The 16,102-nt window shown below is 57.4% G+C and overlaps 6 protein-coding genes across 6 annotated transcripts; all 6 read left to right on the top strand.

The window, feature by feature from the left end:
• The first annotated feature begins 181 nt into the window (after positions 1-181).
• Positions 182-3,165, top strand: CDEST_14470 (Putative serine/threonine-protein kinase, active). Its single transcript, XM_062930626.1, has 3 exons — positions 182-748; positions 813-1,022; positions 1,082-3,165. The coding sequence occupies exons 1-3, from the start codon at positions 431-433 to the stop codon at positions 3,038-3,040; spliced, it is 2,487 nt and encodes an 828-aa protein (XP_062786677.1). The 5' UTR covers positions 182-430; the 3' UTR covers positions 3,041-3,165.
• A 2,119-nt stretch (positions 3,166-5,284) lies between these two features.
• Positions 5,285-7,768, top strand: CDEST_14468 (Putative FAD-binding domain, FAD/NAD(P)-binding domain superfamily). The gene has a single exon (XM_062930624.1). It carries the CDS (start codon positions 5,943-5,945, stop codon positions 7,761-7,763), a length of 1,821 nt encoding a protein of 606 aa, XP_062786675.1. The 5' UTR covers positions 5,285-5,942; the 3' UTR covers positions 7,764-7,768.
• Positions 5,409-5,761, top strand: CDEST_14469 (uncharacterized protein; the record flags this gene model as incomplete). Its single annotated transcript, XM_062930625.1, has 2 exons — positions 5,409-5,515; positions 5,620-5,761. 2 exons carry the CDS (start codon positions 5,409-5,411, stop codon positions 5,759-5,761), a joined length of 249 nt encoding a protein of 82 aa, XP_062786676.1.
• A 1-nt stretch (position 7,769) lies between the features above and the next one.
• Positions 7,770-8,695, top strand: CDEST_14467 (uncharacterized protein; the record flags this gene model as incomplete). Its single annotated transcript, XM_062930623.1, has 2 exons — positions 7,770-7,819; positions 8,193-8,695. Exons 1-2 carry the CDS (start codon positions 7,774-7,776, stop codon positions 8,693-8,695), a joined length of 549 nt encoding a protein of 182 aa, XP_062786674.1. The 5' UTR covers positions 7,770-7,773.
• A 598-nt stretch (positions 8,696-9,293) lies between these two features.
• CDEST_14466 (Putative major facilitator, sugar transporter, major facilitator superfamily) lies at positions 9,294-12,551 on the top strand. Its single transcript, XM_062930622.1, has 5 exons — positions 9,294-10,454; positions 10,555-10,946; positions 11,015-11,141; positions 11,222-11,637; positions 11,746-12,551. Exons 1-5 carry the CDS (start codon positions 10,375-10,377, stop codon positions 12,375-12,377), a joined length of 1,647 nt encoding a protein of 548 aa, XP_062786673.1. The 5' UTR covers positions 9,294-10,374; the 3' UTR covers positions 12,378-12,551.
• A 244-nt stretch (positions 12,552-12,795) lies between these two features.
• CDEST_14465 (Putative protein kinase) lies at positions 12,796-14,717 on the top strand. The gene is made up of 2 exons (XM_062930621.1): positions 12,796-13,037; positions 13,103-14,717. Exons 1-2 carry the CDS (start codon positions 12,985-12,987, stop codon positions 14,673-14,675), a joined length of 1,626 nt encoding a protein of 541 aa, XP_062786672.1. The 5' UTR covers positions 12,796-12,984; the 3' UTR covers positions 14,676-14,717.
• Positions 14,718-16,102: the final 1,385 nt, after the last annotated feature.

Genomic DNA, 16,102 nt, shown 5'->3' with positions numbered 1-16,102 from the left:
AACAGCGTATGGCCTCACAACATGCATGAAGGAACTGAATTTATCTATTCGGCTCTGTGCCTCTGATCATTTGCTATTGGTCACATAACTCACGTTGCTGACGACAGGGGTGACGGGTGACGCTTATCTAAGGCGTATGCCCGGTGGTGTGCAGGGGGGTGCAGTTCAGCTCTCTCAAGAACCACACTAACCTTGCCTCACCACAGCCGAGGCTGTCTGCGTACGAATCTTTGACCCTTCAGAACCGCCGAAGATGCAAGTCTGTTGATATCGTGCTGGCTGCTACGGGGACAGCGTTAGTCGCAAGATTAAGGTGAAACTGAGAAACGCCCCCGTATCGTCCGAAACGGCGCGACGACGACGACGACGACGACGACGACACAGTTCCCTCCTCCGATAGCCCCGCCCCGCCGCCGCCGCCCGGCCCGACATGTCTCTCCACTCGGACCTCGTCCAGGAATCGAAACTCGAGACGACCATCTTCCCGGGCCACACCCGGCACACTTTCTACCAGCGCGGGACGACAGGCCGCGAGCGCAGACTCAGGGTCGAGGAGCAATGGACGCGGAAGAAGCGCCTCGGCCAGGGCGCCTACGGTACCGTCTGGTTGGAGACGTGCGACCGGCCCGCGAGGCAGAGCGTACCGGCCGTCCGGGCCGTCAAGGAGATACCCATCGACGCCGCCAAGTCAGACAAGGTTGAATACCTCCAGGAGCTGGAGGCTATCATGAAGTTTTCTCAGTCACGGGTAAAATCTATCACCGCCTCTCGATGGATTCGAGAATAGGGGCCCGCTCTGACTTCGTGGGCAGTACACACCCTGTTTCGTCCAGTCCTTTGGCTGGTTTGAAGGTCCCGAGTCCATTTACATTACGATGGAGTACATCGCCAACGGGGACCTGCAGCAACATCTTACACAGCCCATTCCCGAACGGGAGACCAAGATGGTTGCCTTCCAGCTGGCGGAAGGCCTCGAGCATATGCATACAAACGGCTTCACGCACAGGGACCTGAAGCCAGGGGTAACCACCTCTCGCTGTCGGTTGTCTCTTTGAAGCTGGAACTAACTTAGCCCCTCCAGAACATACTTGTCGTCTGCGGCAGTCCCAACTGGCTTGTGCAAATATCAGACTTCGGCATCAGCAAGCGGCTGCGATCTGATCAGTCAACACTCGGCACTATCCGCAAGGGCACACTGGGCTTCATGGCTCCAGAGATGCTCGGTTTCGTCAAGGACAGGGAGCACCCACACGCAGTCGATATCTGGTCTTTAGGGGCCGTGATGTACCGCATGCTTACGAACGGTTCCCTACTCGCAGACATCTCGCAGCTTCACAAGTACGCGCTGGGCGAGGCCTCGCTGCTGACGAAGGAGCTCGACTCATGTGGCGCAACGCCATCTCTCAGGGACCTGTTACACCAGCTCCTCGCGCCGTCGCCGAAGACGCGACCGTCCGCCACAGATATTTTGAATCACGAGTGGTTCGAAAACGATATCGGAACCTCTTTGGAAGATAACGTGGAAACCGGGGGGGACGACGACCTTGCTGGCAAACTCCAGCTTGATGCCCTCAGCTTCCGTCACGAGACCCCGGATTCCACTGACGAAACAGGTGACTCCTACTCCGCTGCCTGGAGTACTGTCGTGTTATCTGACACGGCAACTCGGCCATTGGAAGGGAAGCCTGTGAGCAAGCCGGCGATTGAAACGGCCAAGGGCATCATCAGTTCTGGCGCGGTCGAAGTCCCGCACGAGAATGCATCAGACGCTGTCAGTAACGAAGTTACAATCTCGGTACTGCCTCACAATCCACTCATAACGACACGCTGTACCGTGGCGGAGGCCCAAACGTCAGAAACACAAGTCGAAAAGGGCTACAGCGCTTCTGATGCCGAATCCCAGAAAGTCGAACTCGACCCTGTCGTCATCCGGATGCCCATCGACGATAGGGACGATGTTCCACCCTCCAGAACAGTTCAATGGACGCCGCTTCACACCGCCTCGAAATACGGTCAAATCGAACGCGTCAGGAGATTTGTCGAGGAGGGGGCAGACGTCACGCTTGCGCTCTCCAGCGGCTCGACGCCACTCTCCTTGGCCTCGTCCAACGGCCACCCAGACGTGGTGAAATTGCTTCTCGACAAAGGGGCAAACTGCAACGTCGTCAACAACAGCGGGTGGACGCCGCTCTGCGCCGCGCTGTCCGGAGGCCATTGTGAAGTCGCCAAGCTGCTCATCCTGAATGGGGCAGATGTCACAGCAGCCGTCTCGGACGGGGGGACGCCGCTGCATGTGGCCGTAAGCAACGGCTACCCAGACATCGTGAAGCTGCTCCTCGAGAGAGGGGCGGATCCAAACGCTGCCACCAACGAGGGCTGGACGGCTCTCTCTTGGGCCTCGGACCGCGGCCATGTCGACCTTGTCAAGTTGCTCCTCGACTGGGGGGCCGACAGCAACGCCTCAGTCACCGCCAACATATCAACGCCGCTTCACATAGCCGTGAGTGCCGGCCACCTCGAGGTCGTCAGGCTGCTCCTCGCCAAGGGGGCAGACTGCAACATCACCACCGGCAGCGGTTGGACGCCGCTCCATTCTGCCGTGAAATATGGTCAAATGAAGTCGGCCGAGTTGCTGCTCGAGTACGGGGCGGACGTCGCCCGGGCCGACAATCTGGGGTGGACGCCGCTCCTGATGGCGGCAGACGCGGGGGATCTTTCAATCGCCATCCTGCTGCTCAGCAAGGGGGCAAACACCGCGGCCACCACCGCAGACGGCTGGACGGCGCTTGGGTTCGCCTCCGCCAGGGGCGATTTCGGCCTCGTCAAACTCCTACTCGAGAGGGGGGCCGACCCCAAGGTTGCTTCCGCAGGGTTGACGCCGCTCGGCCTGGCCACGAACAACGGCCATGAGCTGGTTGCCAAGCTGCTGCGCGACAAGATGAACCCCAACTCCATTTTCCCTCGCGTTGGAAATTCAAAACGCACTTCTCGTCCACGAAATAAAACATTTACAATGGTTCTGTTTTCCAAAACCAAATAAATGTCAAGAGGTTAGCTATAATGCTTATAAAAGCAGATAGCTAACATAACTACGTAGCGAATGTTATCTAAAGTAATTGGAAAAGGCAGCTCTGCTATATAATAGAAACTCGGATTTATTAAACTGCGAAATAATAGCCTGGCTGTATGCGTTGGTCTGTTACTACCTTGGGCCTGTTAAACGGCGGCTTTCTGTATTCCCACGTGTCTTTAACATAAATAAACCCTTGCTAATGCATCTTTTGTCCTCTTATTTGTTTCCTGGCAAGTTGCCAGTGTTACATAGACAGCTCGTTGTTGTCCTAGTATCCCTGTTGGAAGGGCACTTGGATACCGGTACATGGTCATGGGTTACATCCCCGGCGCGGCTGCTAAACAAGATATGGGATGATCTGAACCAAGAAACGCGTCAACTTGTGGCTTCGAAGACCGCCGATCTGATGTACCGAATGCCATCGGAAAATATGCCGCCCGATCCTGTCGACGCTGAAGAAGAAAAGCCATGGCAAGGCCCTTTCATTACATGATACGGCGCGAGGTCGTTCGAAACCATTCAATAAATACAATATTGGCACAACTACAAGCTGAACGTTGGGATCCTCTGCCGCCAAAGCTCCGTCCAGACCCCGTGGTTCGAGTTTCAAGACATGGTGTTGGTCCATCAGGATGTCGCGCCGCGGAACATCATCTTTAAAGAGGAGACGAAAGAAACCTACCTCATCGACTGGCATAGAGGGGGTGTGTACCCCAGAAAATTAAGCAAGCGGCCTTGGTAGGGCAAGGCCCCGGTGACTACGACAAGGCGTTCAGCAGCATGTTCCTTCCTCCCTCTGCTGTCGGCCCCTGGTGACGGGTCAGCTGAAGAGCATTAGCTTTGGGCTGACAACCAGCTGGCTGATGTTAGGACGTGTTCGCATCGTGGAAAAAGCGAACTTCATCATGTGCATGACAAGGGATTGTAGCCTATCGACACTGCAAGGCAATAAGAGAATTATCCCGACATTTAGATATCACGGATATTTCTCTGGTACGACCCGTTGATTGTGGAGAATTCGACCCGCCCAAGCCAACTCCCAGACACACTCTAAACTCACAACAGTGCACATATGTTCATAGCTGCTTGGGTGTTGTGAGCTGGTGTCTTTGGTCGCAAACACACGTACCACAGCAGAAACGAAGGCAAAAGGGCAAGGCAGAGGCTCCTTGGGCTGTTTAATGCATGTTGGAAAAATTCGCTTCTAATTCTGTAGCGCATTAACCATTGACCGTTGAAGTTTATCGCATGTTACGTTTAGTCTATGAACGGAAGTTGGTGACTTCACTCGTTACAAGAGTTGCGATCGAAAACTCACTATTTTGAGATGCTGATGCTAATGATGGAAGAGGTTGCTGATTTATGCGTGGTTTAGGACACTATTCGAACAGGTCAGGTGCAAGTCGCGGCTGAAGAACAGTAATGAGCCTTGCAGCATATCGACTCAGCGGGGACCGTCTTACAGACTGCGGCGCGAGTCCGGTTGGACCAGTTGCAGGACCAGTTGCATAAACGTAGCCAACGACATGTCACACTGGCGGCTGCATCGGGGCAATCGCATGTCGAGAGGCATGCCGTAAAACCAAGATAGCGTAAATTGCATTGAGCCATAAGGTGAAAGACGTCAGAGACTGAAAGTAAAAGGGTTGGGCATCAAAGGTCAGTGTGACGGTGTTGGAGCTGGGCGCGGCCTCAGCGCAAGCGGTTCATCCAGGAAGTCAGAAGCCCAGCAGAAACTCTGTGGCCCCAGATCCCCATGAAAGAGCTGTTGGTCGGCCTTTTGACTTTGCCACAAGACATCGGACGTATTTCTGCCCTGGAAAGTCAGGGTCGCAGGACTCCCTCTGGATAAATGCATCTTGAAACAGCCCCGGCCAAAGCCTCAAAGGCATAATTGAAATAAATGGTTACTGTCCTGTTCGCCTTATGGAACATGACAACCCTAAAACGAATGCTATTTCTGTAGCCGTGATTTTGGGGAAGTTACCGGCTGCATTGCCCGGCGGCGACGAGAATAACCCTCCGAGGAATCATCGCAGAAGAAAACCTCGTGATGGTGACGGCTGATGCTGTGAGCTGACAGATGCTTCGCTTATCGGGGGCCATCGGCGGCTTTGACCTCCGACCCCCGATGCTTCACGTGACTCGGGCCACCCCCGGAACCCAGCGGGCCTCCGCCGTCCGACTTCCACAACTCTCTAGCTCCAACCACTGGATGCGAACGACCGTTTCTGGTTCCCCAAACAGGACAATGCCGCACAGCCAAGCCTGGCACAGCAAGATCCTTCCATCTCACGTCTCCAGATAAAGCAAAAATTGACAGCTTCGCCGGCCAATGAACAATGCTCCAACTCAACTCTCGCACGTCGCCCGGGCGCAAACCCGGCCGAGTCTATCTTCGGCGGACCAATATGGACGACTCCCCAAGGCCCAAGATGAGTGGTTTTCTCAGCAAGCCAGCCCTGCATTGCGTTTCTAACATTGGAGTTATCCCGTCTTACCTTCCCGCCTACGGAAGACTTAACCCTGACCTAACCGGGAACGAGCGTGACGTACGCAGGGAGGCGTGAAGCACGGGTGCCGGAGCTTGTGAAAGGCGAGGGCACCGATGGGTTCGTCCAGCTGATGTCGGAGGAGGGGGGCATGGAAACTCTGGGCTATCTGAAGCATATCGGTTTCCCCTCCTAAACGTTCCGCAATACGAAAGAGGATGGACGGATAGATGAAAGGTAGAGCAGCGATATGATCGATCCTATTTAACTCGACGCGTTTCCCTCGTCTCTCGCTCCCGTGGGTTGGAATCATCGTTATCGAGACACGAACGCAATCAACATACCCCTCAGCAACCCAACTCAAATCACCAGAACAAATGCATTCACCAACGGATTCGTCGACAAGTTCACGATCGGATGATTCGCCGATAGTCATTTCGCCGGCTGCTTCGCCAACGGCTTCACCACCGGAAAAGGCACCGCTGACGACGTCGTCGACCACCACCACCACCACCACCAACAACAGCAACAAAACCCCCACTGCCACAACCACCAAGAGGCCGTCGTCGCCGCCGCCGAAGGTGAGTAACACGGACGTCCTCATCATCGGCGCCGGCCCGACGGGCCTCACCCTCGCCCTCGAGCTCTCAGTCCAGAGCATCCCCTTCCGCATCATCGACAAGCTCCCCGAGCCCTCGGACAAGTCGCGCGCCCTCGCCGTCCAGTGCCGCTCGCAGGAGCTCCTCAACCGCCACCCGCACATCGCCGAGTCCATGCTCGCCGACGGCACCAAGGGCCCCGGCGTCAACATCTACTGCAACAAGCGCCACCTCGTAACCGGCACCTTTGACGACCTCGGCTTCGATGACACCCGCTTCCCGCTGCCCCTGTGGGTCTCCCAGGCCGACACCGAGGCCGCCATGCTCCGCCAGCTCGAGGTCTACGGCGGCACCGTCGAGCGCGGCGTCTCGGCCCAAGACATCAAGCAGGACGGCGTCCGCGCCAGCGCCACTCTCGTCAAGAGCTCTTCCTCATCCTCTTCCTCCACCCCCGAGAAAGAGATATTGCGTGCCAAGTACATCGTTGGCTGCGACGGCGCCCACAGCGTCGTCCGCCACAGCGCCGACGTGACGTTTGAGGGGTCGCAGTACCCGCAGCAGTACATTCTCTGCGACGCCAAGGTCCGCGGCGACTACGACGCCGAACGCGTCTCCCTCTTCCTCGGCAGCCGCGTTATGGTCGTCTTCCCCATCAGGGACGGCGTCATCCGCATGGTCGGCGAGCGCTCGTCACGCAGCAAGCGCGAGGGCGACCCGGACGTCGCCGAGATCGAGGCCTTCATGGAGGAGGTCATGGGCCGCCGCCCCGAGATCGAGGAGGCCCTCTGGCTGGCGAGCTTCCGCTGGAACTGCCGCGGCGTCAACCGGTACCGCGACGGCCGCCTGTTCCTCGCCGGCGACGCCGCGCACATCCACTCCCCCGCCGGCGGGCAGGGCATGAACACGGGCATCCAGGACGCCGTCAACCTCGGCTGGAAGCTGGCGGCCGTCCTCCGCGGCGAGAAGGAAGAGTCCTTCCTCGACACGTACCACGAGGAGCGGCACCCGGTCGGCCAGCACCTGCTCACGGGGACGGACCGCATGTTCAGCATGGTGGCGTCGCAGAACACTATCTTCACCACCGTTCGCAACGCGCTGATGCCCTGGATCGTCCCGCGCGTGTGGAACAACCGGGCGCGGCGGCTGTCCGTCTACACCTTCATCTCGCAGATGGCCATCAAGTACCGGCGGAGCTCCATCGTCGGCACGGCCATCGGGTTCGAAGGGCCCGTGAGGGGCGGCTGGCGCGCGCCGGACGGCCAGTTGACGGACGAGAGGGGCGAGAAGGCACGGTGGCTGCTCGGCATGACGAGCGCGCGCGACCACACCATCCTCCTCTTCGCCGGCGTCGAGGCCGACGAGGAGAACCTCGAGGCGGCCGAGGAGAAGCTCGTGACGGACGGCCGGTTCAAGGAGTACGAGGTCGTCAAGGTCTACGCCGGCGACACGGTCGGCAAGGGGGGCTACAAGGACGTCGACGGCATGCTGCACAAGCGGTACGGGTTCGAGAAGGGGGCCGGGTTCGTGGTCGTCCGGCCGGACGGGTACGTCGAGTTCATCGGTCCGGCCGAGTGTGTTGAGGAGTTCCTCATGATGTGAGACGGGCGGGATGATGGGCACTACATTACACTTGGACAACAGGACAAGTCACTTTGGTTGCGAATTCACGAAAACTTGTTGGAGCGGGGAGTAATTTAATCAGTATCGCGAGTTGTCAGGGAAATAGGCCGGCGTTTAGGACAGACACAAGGCAAGAGTAAAACTACCGGCGAGAGGAATAATCTCTACTCTTTTTTTATTTTTATTTTTTATTTTTACAACTTTTCCACCGGGATCGAGTCACTGCACGCTTCGACTTTTGAGTGAAACAAGAAGATTCGAGACGGTGTTGTTCTGTTTTTGTGGTTTTTATTTTCTTTGCATTGTTTTCGGCCGTACACTCGGCGACTCAACCGAATCAAATTGATAGCCGGATAACCCCCCCTCCAACGAGCACTCGTTCCGTGTGGTGAACCGTCTGAAAGGGAGGAAACCGGCGACTGGCCAGAATTAGAGACAGATCAGATCGCGGCCAGATCCCGACGTCCGAGACCGGAAACTCTCCGAGCCAACGGCCGCGCGAGCAGCCATGTTCCCGTCACCGTAAGAGCCTCAACGGCGCGCGTGGCGAGAGAGACGACAGACTTCTGGAGAGCAGAGTGTTGGAGTTTGGTGGGAGAAGTACCCCACAACTTCCTTTCCCTCCCCCCTCATCATTTTTTGTTGGTTGGTTGTGTTTCTTTATTTATTTTTCTTTTCCTTCCTTCTCCAAGTGGGTTGCTGGCAACTCGTGTTGGCCAAGCGTCGCACAGCAGAGTTTGGTGGGAATCCTCAAACGCGAAGACATCAGACTGACAGAAAGACGGAGGGAGAAAAAAGTGGCGACTTGGAGCTGGGTGTGCGATGTACCCCCCGCATCAACGATGCATCATCGGCCGGGCGTTGGTAGATTATTCGGTCCGAATATGCCATCGGGGTCCCAGAGTTTCTAACCCGGTCCTATTTCTCCTTTTTTCCCCCTTGAACCACCCCCAGAAGTTCCCACTCAGAGTACGATCCAGCCGTGGAGGAGCATAATGCAGTTGCAGAACGAAGAGATGCGTTGGGGACGGTGGTGGTGGTGGTTAAGGATCCGAGTCCCGTCCCATGCGTGTTGATGCAACTAGAACAGCCATGGCGAACTCTGACCGAGCCATTCGCCCCAACCGAGAGACCTGCGTAAATGCAAGAAACCAAACGGGGGAACCTAAACTCAGGCGGGACAATCCAAGGCAATTGGAACTGAAATGACATCCAACCGTCTTTTTTTTTCTTTTGTTTCTGACAGGCGGTAACGAGCACATAACAGGATTCGTCACTCTAGACCAAGAACAAGACCTAGCTAGCGTCACAACCCGCCCTCTGCGCCCTCTGCGCCATCTCTCTGCTAAGCACCGAGATCGACTTGGTTAAGCTTCGGCCACGACGGGGGGCCCCTGCTCGCCGTTTCAGGGCCCGCGGTGGAGAAGGGACGACGTCATCGCGGCCCTTTGCGGCAATGATGGATGCAAGGGGGTTGTGAAGTTCAACGTCACTCGTGTGTTGCTGACTCTTTCTCTCTCTCTCTCTCGCCCTGTTCTGCCCACCACTCACCCCGACATGTCACCGAGACGTGGGGACCAGTGGTAAACAGAATCCAGCAGACAGACGCCAGGACCCCAGGAGGGTATCCGGCCTCCAGATGACGGACGATCCAAGTTGCGGGGTGCAGCGGCGGCGTTGACACGAGTCGCGTCCTCGTGTCCTCTGGCCGGACGGCGAACGCTCATCTCATGACATGACCTGGAGGATGAACGCTGAGAGGACGCCGGCTTCGACCCCGAAACCCACGCGGGCCCCTGTCCGTCGAGTATGATGCATTTGCATCCTCTCGTCGTCGTTGTCTCTTTTCCCCCACACCACCACTACCACCACCAGCCCCAAGTCCATCCTTTTCGGCCCGGCCTAATGAGCGTTGATACCAGCGGGGGGGGTCACCGCTCCTAGGACCTTGCCCGCGCCCAAAGCATTCCTTGGCCGTTGTTGAGTTGCGGCTCTGGAACTCGCCCACGCCCGCGCCTATTAACTTGGCACCAGGTTGACAGAGAGAGCACCTCGGCGTCAATGACATACGTGCCGCAATCGTAACGCTGCCGCACCATGACGATGACATACTCCTGTTATCCACACCGCGTCCCTCGTTCCCCATGGGAAGAGTGGTGTGGGTAATCCTGCGACAGATTGAGCGGCGTGTCCGGGGACCGACCTAGGCCTCGGGACGATGAGCGGGAGCGATGCATCGGGCGTCGAAGGGGGGGATGGGGATGGGGATGGGGATGAGGATGGGCTGTTGCCGATTCTCTTGGCCATCTATATAGAGTCCGCCCAATGCCACTTTCCAATAGGGGTTCGTGCGTCCTTGGTCTAATCAGCATCTTTTGCAAGCTTCGGGGGATCTACGGGACTTGATTGATCTGGCATAGAGTTAGCTGCGGACAACCTGTTGCTCGCTTACGCATTCTCACTCTCAGTCCGCTCTCACTCTCACTCTCACTCTCACTCTCACTCTCACTCTTCACCAACGCCCTTCTCACTCTCATACAACACCAACAACGCTACACATCTCAACTCCATCTCCGGCCCTGCTCTCATCATGGGTTGGTTCGGGTTAAAGGGCGGATGGCTCACCTTCTGGGTGACGGTCGCTTGCGCGACAGACATGACGCTCTTCGGGTAAGTCCATCCTCACCTGCCTCTCGTCCCCATCCCATCTCTCACATGCCCCCCACCCATCTCAACTCGTCAACTAACAAAACATCCCCCTCCCTCCCAGCTATGACCAGGGCGTCTTCGGCGGCGTCATCGTCACAAATGACTTCCTCGAGACCATGGGCATCGTCGGCGACGACAAGCTCCAGTCAACCGTCACGGCCATCTACGACATCGGCTGCTTCCTCGGCGCCATCTCCACCATCTGGATCGGCGAGCGCTGGGGCCGCAAGAACACCATCCTCGTCGGCACCACCATCATGTCCGTCGGCGCCATCCTGCAGACCGCTGCCTTCGGCCTGCCCCAGATGTTCGTCGGCCGCGTCATCGCCGGCATCGGCAACGGCATCAACACCTCCACCGCCCCCGTCTGGCAGGGCGAGACGAGCAAGGCCAGCTGGAGGGGCAAGCTGATCGTCATCGAGATGATTATGAACATCTTTGGCTTCTCGCTGAGTGAGTTCCCCCCACCTCCCGCGGCAGTAGACGGTGGGCAAGAGTTACAAGTGCTAACGATCAATCAGGTAACTGGGTGACTTTTGGGTTCTCATTCCTCCCCGGCTCCGTCTCGTGGCGCGTGCCTTTGGCATTCCAGTTCCTCTTCATCATCATCCTCTACGGCACCGTCCCCTGGCTTCCAGAGTCACCTCGGTACGTTTCCCCTTCCTTCCTCCACGGCTTCATTCATCCGTGTCGAACACACAAGACTAACACATCCCCCCCCCTTCCAGCTGGCTCATCGCCAAGGGCCGCATCCCCGAGGCCGAACAGATCCTCGCCGACCTCGAGGACCGCCCCGTCGACGACGCCTACATCCAGACGCAGTCCAAGGACATCCAGTGGGCCGTCAACTACGAGCGCGAGAACACCGTACCGTGGTCCGACCTTCTCCGCGGACGCACCGGCGAGACCGCCGGCACCGGCACCGTCCGCCGCCTCATCCTCGGCATGGGAACCCAGGCCATGCAGCAGTTCAGCGGCATCAACGTCACGAGCTACTACCTGCCCCTCGTGCTGATCAACTCGGTCGGCCTCACCAACAATATGGCCCGCCTGCTCGCGGCCTGCAACTCCGTCAGCTACCTGCTCTTCAGTCTGATCGGGATTCCCAACGTCGAGCGGTGGGGGCGGAGGAAGATGATGATGTGTAAGTCGGGGTCGATTTTCCACCTCCCCCCCCTTTTCTCCCTTTCCCCCATTTTCCCCTTCCGCCATGTTGACAACCTCAACTGACTTGTTTTTTTCCCCGTACCAGACGCCGCGTTCGGCCAGTTCGTCTGCTACGCCGTCATCACTGTCTGCATCCGCCACAACGAGATGGACAGCCTCGCGCCGGCGATCCGGTCCCAGTGGGCCAAGGCCTCCATCGCCTTCTTCTTCCTCTACTACGTCTTCTTCGGCATCGGCTGGCAGGGCGTCCCCTGGCTGTACCCGACCGAGATCAACAGCTTGTCGATGCGCACAAAGGGCGCCGCCCTCGGCACCGCGACCAACTGGATCGTCAACTTCATGGTCGTCGAGATCACGCCGCCCGGCATCACGTCGCTCGGCTGGCGCTTCTACATCATCTGGACCGTCTTCAACTTCTCCTTCGTGCCCATCGTCTACCTCTTCTACCCGGAGACGGCCGACCGCTCGCTCGAGGACGTCGACCGCTTCTTCGCCGACAACCACGACGTCCTCGTCTTCCGCGACAAGGACGCCACCTCCTCCAAGCGCCCGCTCAAGTACGTCGCCCAGGAGGAGGAGGAGATCCGGAAGCGCAACAGCGGCGTCGTGCCCGGCGAAGTCGAGGACATGCTGCGCCGCAGGGGCGCCGCGGAGAAGATCAAGAAGGGAGGGGATGACGAGGAGATGGCGTTTGGCGAGCACAAGGAGAGGACCTGAGGTGAGGTCGAGGTGTGAGGAGGCGGCGAGGGTGGCGGTGATGTAGGATATGATTATAGATTTACGAGTGATGACAGTATAACAACACGATACCAGATGATTTCGACTTTTTTTTTTTTTTTTTTCCCCATCTCGTTCTGAACTCGGGATGACCGGGTTGTACAACACACACTCTATCAACACTTTGGATTGTGAAGCCGTACATACACAACTCGAAAGTAGTCTGAACATTAACATTTTGCGGATCATAGTCATAGCTTCAATCACAATAAATTCTGCTTATCGTCTTCAACCTCAGCTGACCTTACTTGATGTGAGAGCGGAGAACATGCACGCTGACATAATCATCCGTCGGTGGTCCAACCCAACCCCTGCGGAGGGGAGGCGGGTGTTGGTGTTGGTGGTGGTGGTGGCAGTGTCTTCTTCAGCTTGCAACTCAGCCTGCTGCCACTCACTCGATGCATAACCATGACTTACAGAAGGTATTGAATTGAATTACTGGCCTCATCCGTCACGCCGCAAAGCTTCAAGCCCCCCCATCTTCTGTCAAGTAGCCGCCAACGTTGTCACAGCCAACCGTGGATAGATAGCCGCCTCCATCTCCACCATGCCCGCCGAGTTGGTTCTCGCCGTCGTGGCAGCCGCTGACCTATGTCTCAAGTATGTTTCTACAACGCACCAGGGTCTTCCTCTCCTCTGCTGTGTCCCCGCTGACCCTTTCTCAGATACGGCAAGGCTCTGACGATCGTCTACCGAGACATCAAAGGGGCTGAAGAAGGCGTGAGATCCAAGTTGCTGCTTGTGGAGGCCATATGGAGCAAGACCGCCACCCAAGTCAACTTCCTCAAGAGGGTCGCCAGCGTCCTGGAGGAGGAACACTGCCGCATCCACCTCGAGATCCTGCAGGTCCTCCAGGGCAAGCTGAACATCTCGATATCCAAGATCGAATCCGTCGTCAAGGGCGGCAGCTCGGGTTCCGAAGTCAAGCGGTGGAAGTACGCCCGCCTCCGCGAGGCCATCGACGACTCCATCTCGGAGCTCCAGCAGTGGCAGAGCATCTTCGACCCGACCTGGTATCTCATCCTTCGTATGGGGAACAGGTTTATCGACGATGAGCTGTCGAAGCAATCCGATGAGTTGGCGGTGGAGACCTTCTCGCTGCAGACATCGTCCACGTCCAGCTCGGGGAACTCAGCCCTCGCATCCGCGCAGGACCTCCGTCATACTTTGAAGGGGGACGGGGGCTCCGCCATGCACATCTCGCTACCGGAAAACGGTCTAGAATGGGAAACCGCGCGGGAGGTCGAGTACTCGACCACCGTTCTGGTCAAGCGGCAGGGCTCCGACAAGGTGTTCGCGGTCGACACGATATCCTGCCGTGCCGAATACGACATACTCCGCGTCAGGACGGACGCCGAAGGGCTGGCCAAGAAGCTGAAGCGGGATGACATCGGCATCTTCGGGCTCCTCTCCTGTAAGGGCGTCGTGAAGCGGAAAGACGCCGACACCCGGCGGCTGGCCTCGCTGAGCCTTGTCTTCCAGCTTCCCTCCACCTTTCACAACACAGCCGCGACGCCGGTCAGTCTGCGGACCCATCTCCTGCGGGAGCGGTCGTTCAGCGTGAGCCGCGTGCTGGACGTTGCGAAGCAGCTGGCGAGGGCGGTCAGTTTCGTCCACACGGTCGACTTCGTGCACAAGAACATACGCCCCGAGACGATCCTCGTCTTCCCGGACCACGACTCTGGGTCGCCCTCGGAGCTGGGCTCGGCCTTCCTCCTGGGATTCGACTCGTTCCGCAACATCAACTTCCACACGTTAAAGATGGGCGACGAGGCGTGGGAGCGGAATCTGTACCGGCACCCGAGCCGCCAGGGGCTCCAGGCCCAGGAAGCCTACATTATGCAGCACGACGTGTACAGTCTTGGAGTGTGCCTTCTCGAGATTGGGCTTTGGGATAGCTTTGTCCAGTACGGCTCTCCCCTGGACGACGAAACGAAGGGAGAAAAGGTTCCAGTCCCGGGGAGGAGGCTGAGTGACGGGCTTGAAAGTGTTCTTAGTGAAGACGGAGACATCGCCGGGAAGATGAAGGTCAAGGATGAGCTGGTCAGTCTCGCAAGGTCTCGCTTACCGCTCTGCATGGGCAGTCGGTACGCGGCCGTGGTGGTTACGTGCCTCACGTGCCTTGATGAGGATACCGAGGAGTTTAGGGGCGAGGATATGCAGGATGAGGATGGCATCTTGGTCGGGGTGCGCTTCATCGAGAAGGTGCTCGTACGACTCGGTGAGATTGTGATCTAGTTTTGTTACCGCGAGCGATAAATCCAGATGGTTTCATTGCGGAACGTTTTCCCCCGTCTCCCAGTAAGTTGTTCACAGCCGCCTAATTCTTACCAACTTGCAACATTCTATCCGTCTGCATGCCTCTCTCTCTCTCTAATGCCGTCACAAGGAAATCCAAAATCCGCTCTGAAACCCAGCGGATACCTGGCGTATACCGAGAGAGACAGAGGGAAACTAGAAGAAGAAAAAGGTTAAAGCCGGGTTGCAACAGTCTCTTTGATCTTTGACAAACCCGAGTTCAACACAGTGGTGGGCCTTGAGTCTCGATGCTGTGCCGGGACAGTTTCTTTGTTGGAAAGAGAGAGGGAAAACAATGTGTTTAAAAGTCTAAAGATGGTATTTACCATGGTCCTCTAAGGCATCTAGCTTTTGCTTATTTAAAAAGTGAGAAGTCGACCTCAACTGATAGTAGGTTCTTGGACTAGAAACCAGGATTCTTCTTCAGGCCGACCACACACACCCTAACACACACCCTAACACAACCCACCATGATCCTCTTCTTCCTGGCCGAAATGATCTTTTTGATGGCCTTCCACTTCTACCTCCTCCTCTACACCGGCCTCACCCCATTCTCAACCAGCCCCACGCTCCCCGACCTCGCAACCTTGGAGACGAGCCTCCCGGCCATCGCCTTCATCCTTGGCCTCGTCGTCTGGGCCTTGGTCTTGGACCCCGAAAACTGGCAGGCAGTGAACGGGCCCCTCCGCATCTTCACCATCGGCCTCGCCTGCTTCCTGTCGCTGATCCTGGCGCAGTGGATGCCGTGGTGCATGCTGCGGGCGCTGCAGTGGTCCCCGGTCCTAGCGCTTGCCCTGGCGGCGTGGGGGGTGTACCGGAAGTGGACGGGAGCCGGGGAGCGTGCCGGCGTGCGGTGGGGGAGGATGGAGGAGGTCGGGCCGTTCAGGGTGGACGCGTTGTTCGTCGGGGCCGGGCCTGTCATGGTTCGCGAGATTTGGAACAGGTGGTAGCTTCGAGCCTCGAGTAAGGTATAGAGGTAGGTTGAGGATACTGTTGAGATGGTTGGGAGCTATTTGCGCTTACTAAACGATGTTGATTTTGCGCTGGTTCGCGCAGAGAAGAGCCATGGTTACCTTTGCTGCCGACGGGGAACTGTTTCACTGGCGACTCCATCTTCCGACTGCCATCTCGTCTTCCTTAGCTGGGTGAATGGCTCATCGCCACCAACACGTGAAGGACGGGGATGTTTCCGCCAATCGCTTCCGATTCTGTGGGTGGAAGCTCTCACGACGACCTCACCTCTGGCCCTGCGTTAAAGGACCCTCGAGTGAATATCTCGGTATCCTCTCCGCGTTCGGTATAAAAACCCTTGCCCCCTAGAGTCTCATCTGCCTCTCCTCCTCTCATCTTCCACTCCAGTCTTCGAT

This window comes from Colletotrichum destructivum, chromosome 10 (assembly GCF_034447905.1).
Source record: "Colletotrichum destructivum chromosome 10, complete sequence".
NCBI lineage: Eukaryota > Fungi > Ascomycota > Sordariomycetes > Glomerellales > Glomerellaceae > Colletotrichum > Colletotrichum destructivum.
The sequence above is the reverse complement of the archived record's forward strand: the minus strand, read 5'-3'. Positions and strand labels throughout refer to the sequence as shown.

Excerpts from the sequence above, each read along its gene's own strand:
- CDEST_14468 (XM_062930624.1), top strand. The coding sequence starts at position 5,943 with ATGCATTCACCAACGGATTCGTCGACAAGTTCACGATCGGATGATTCG.
- CDEST_14465 (XM_062930621.1), top strand. The coding sequence starts at position 12,985 with ATGCCCGCCGAGTTGGTTCTCGCCGTCGTGGCAGCCGCTGACCTATGT. Across the intron at positions 13,038-13,102 it reads GCCGCTGACCTATGTCTCAA|ATACGGCAAGGCTCTGACGA; the intron begins GTATGTTTCTAC and ends ACCCTTTCTCAG.
- CDEST_14470 (XM_062930626.1), top strand. The coding sequence starts at position 431 with ATGTCTCTCCACTCGGACCTCGTCCAGGAATCGAAACTCGAGACGACC. Across the intron at positions 749-812 it reads TGAAGTTTTCTCAGTCACGG|TACACACCCTGTTTCGTCCA; the intron begins GTAAAATCTATC and ends CTTCGTGGGCAG. Across the intron at positions 1,023-1,081 it reads ACAGGGACCTGAAGCCAGGG|AACATACTTGTCGTCTGCGG; the intron begins GTAACCACCTCT and ends TAGCCCCTCCAG.
- CDEST_14466 (XM_062930622.1), top strand. The coding sequence starts at position 10,375 with ATGGGTTGGTTCGGGTTAAAGGGCGGATGGCTCACCTTCTGGGTGACG. Across the intron at positions 11,142-11,221 it reads TGGCTTCCAGAGTCACCTCG|CTGGCTCATCGCCAAGGGCC; the intron begins GTACGTTTCCCC and ends CCCCCCTTCCAG. Across the intron at positions 11,638-11,745 it reads GCGGAGGAAGATGATGATGT|ACGCCGCGTTCGGCCAGTTC; the intron begins GTAAGTCGGGGT and ends TCCCCGTACCAG.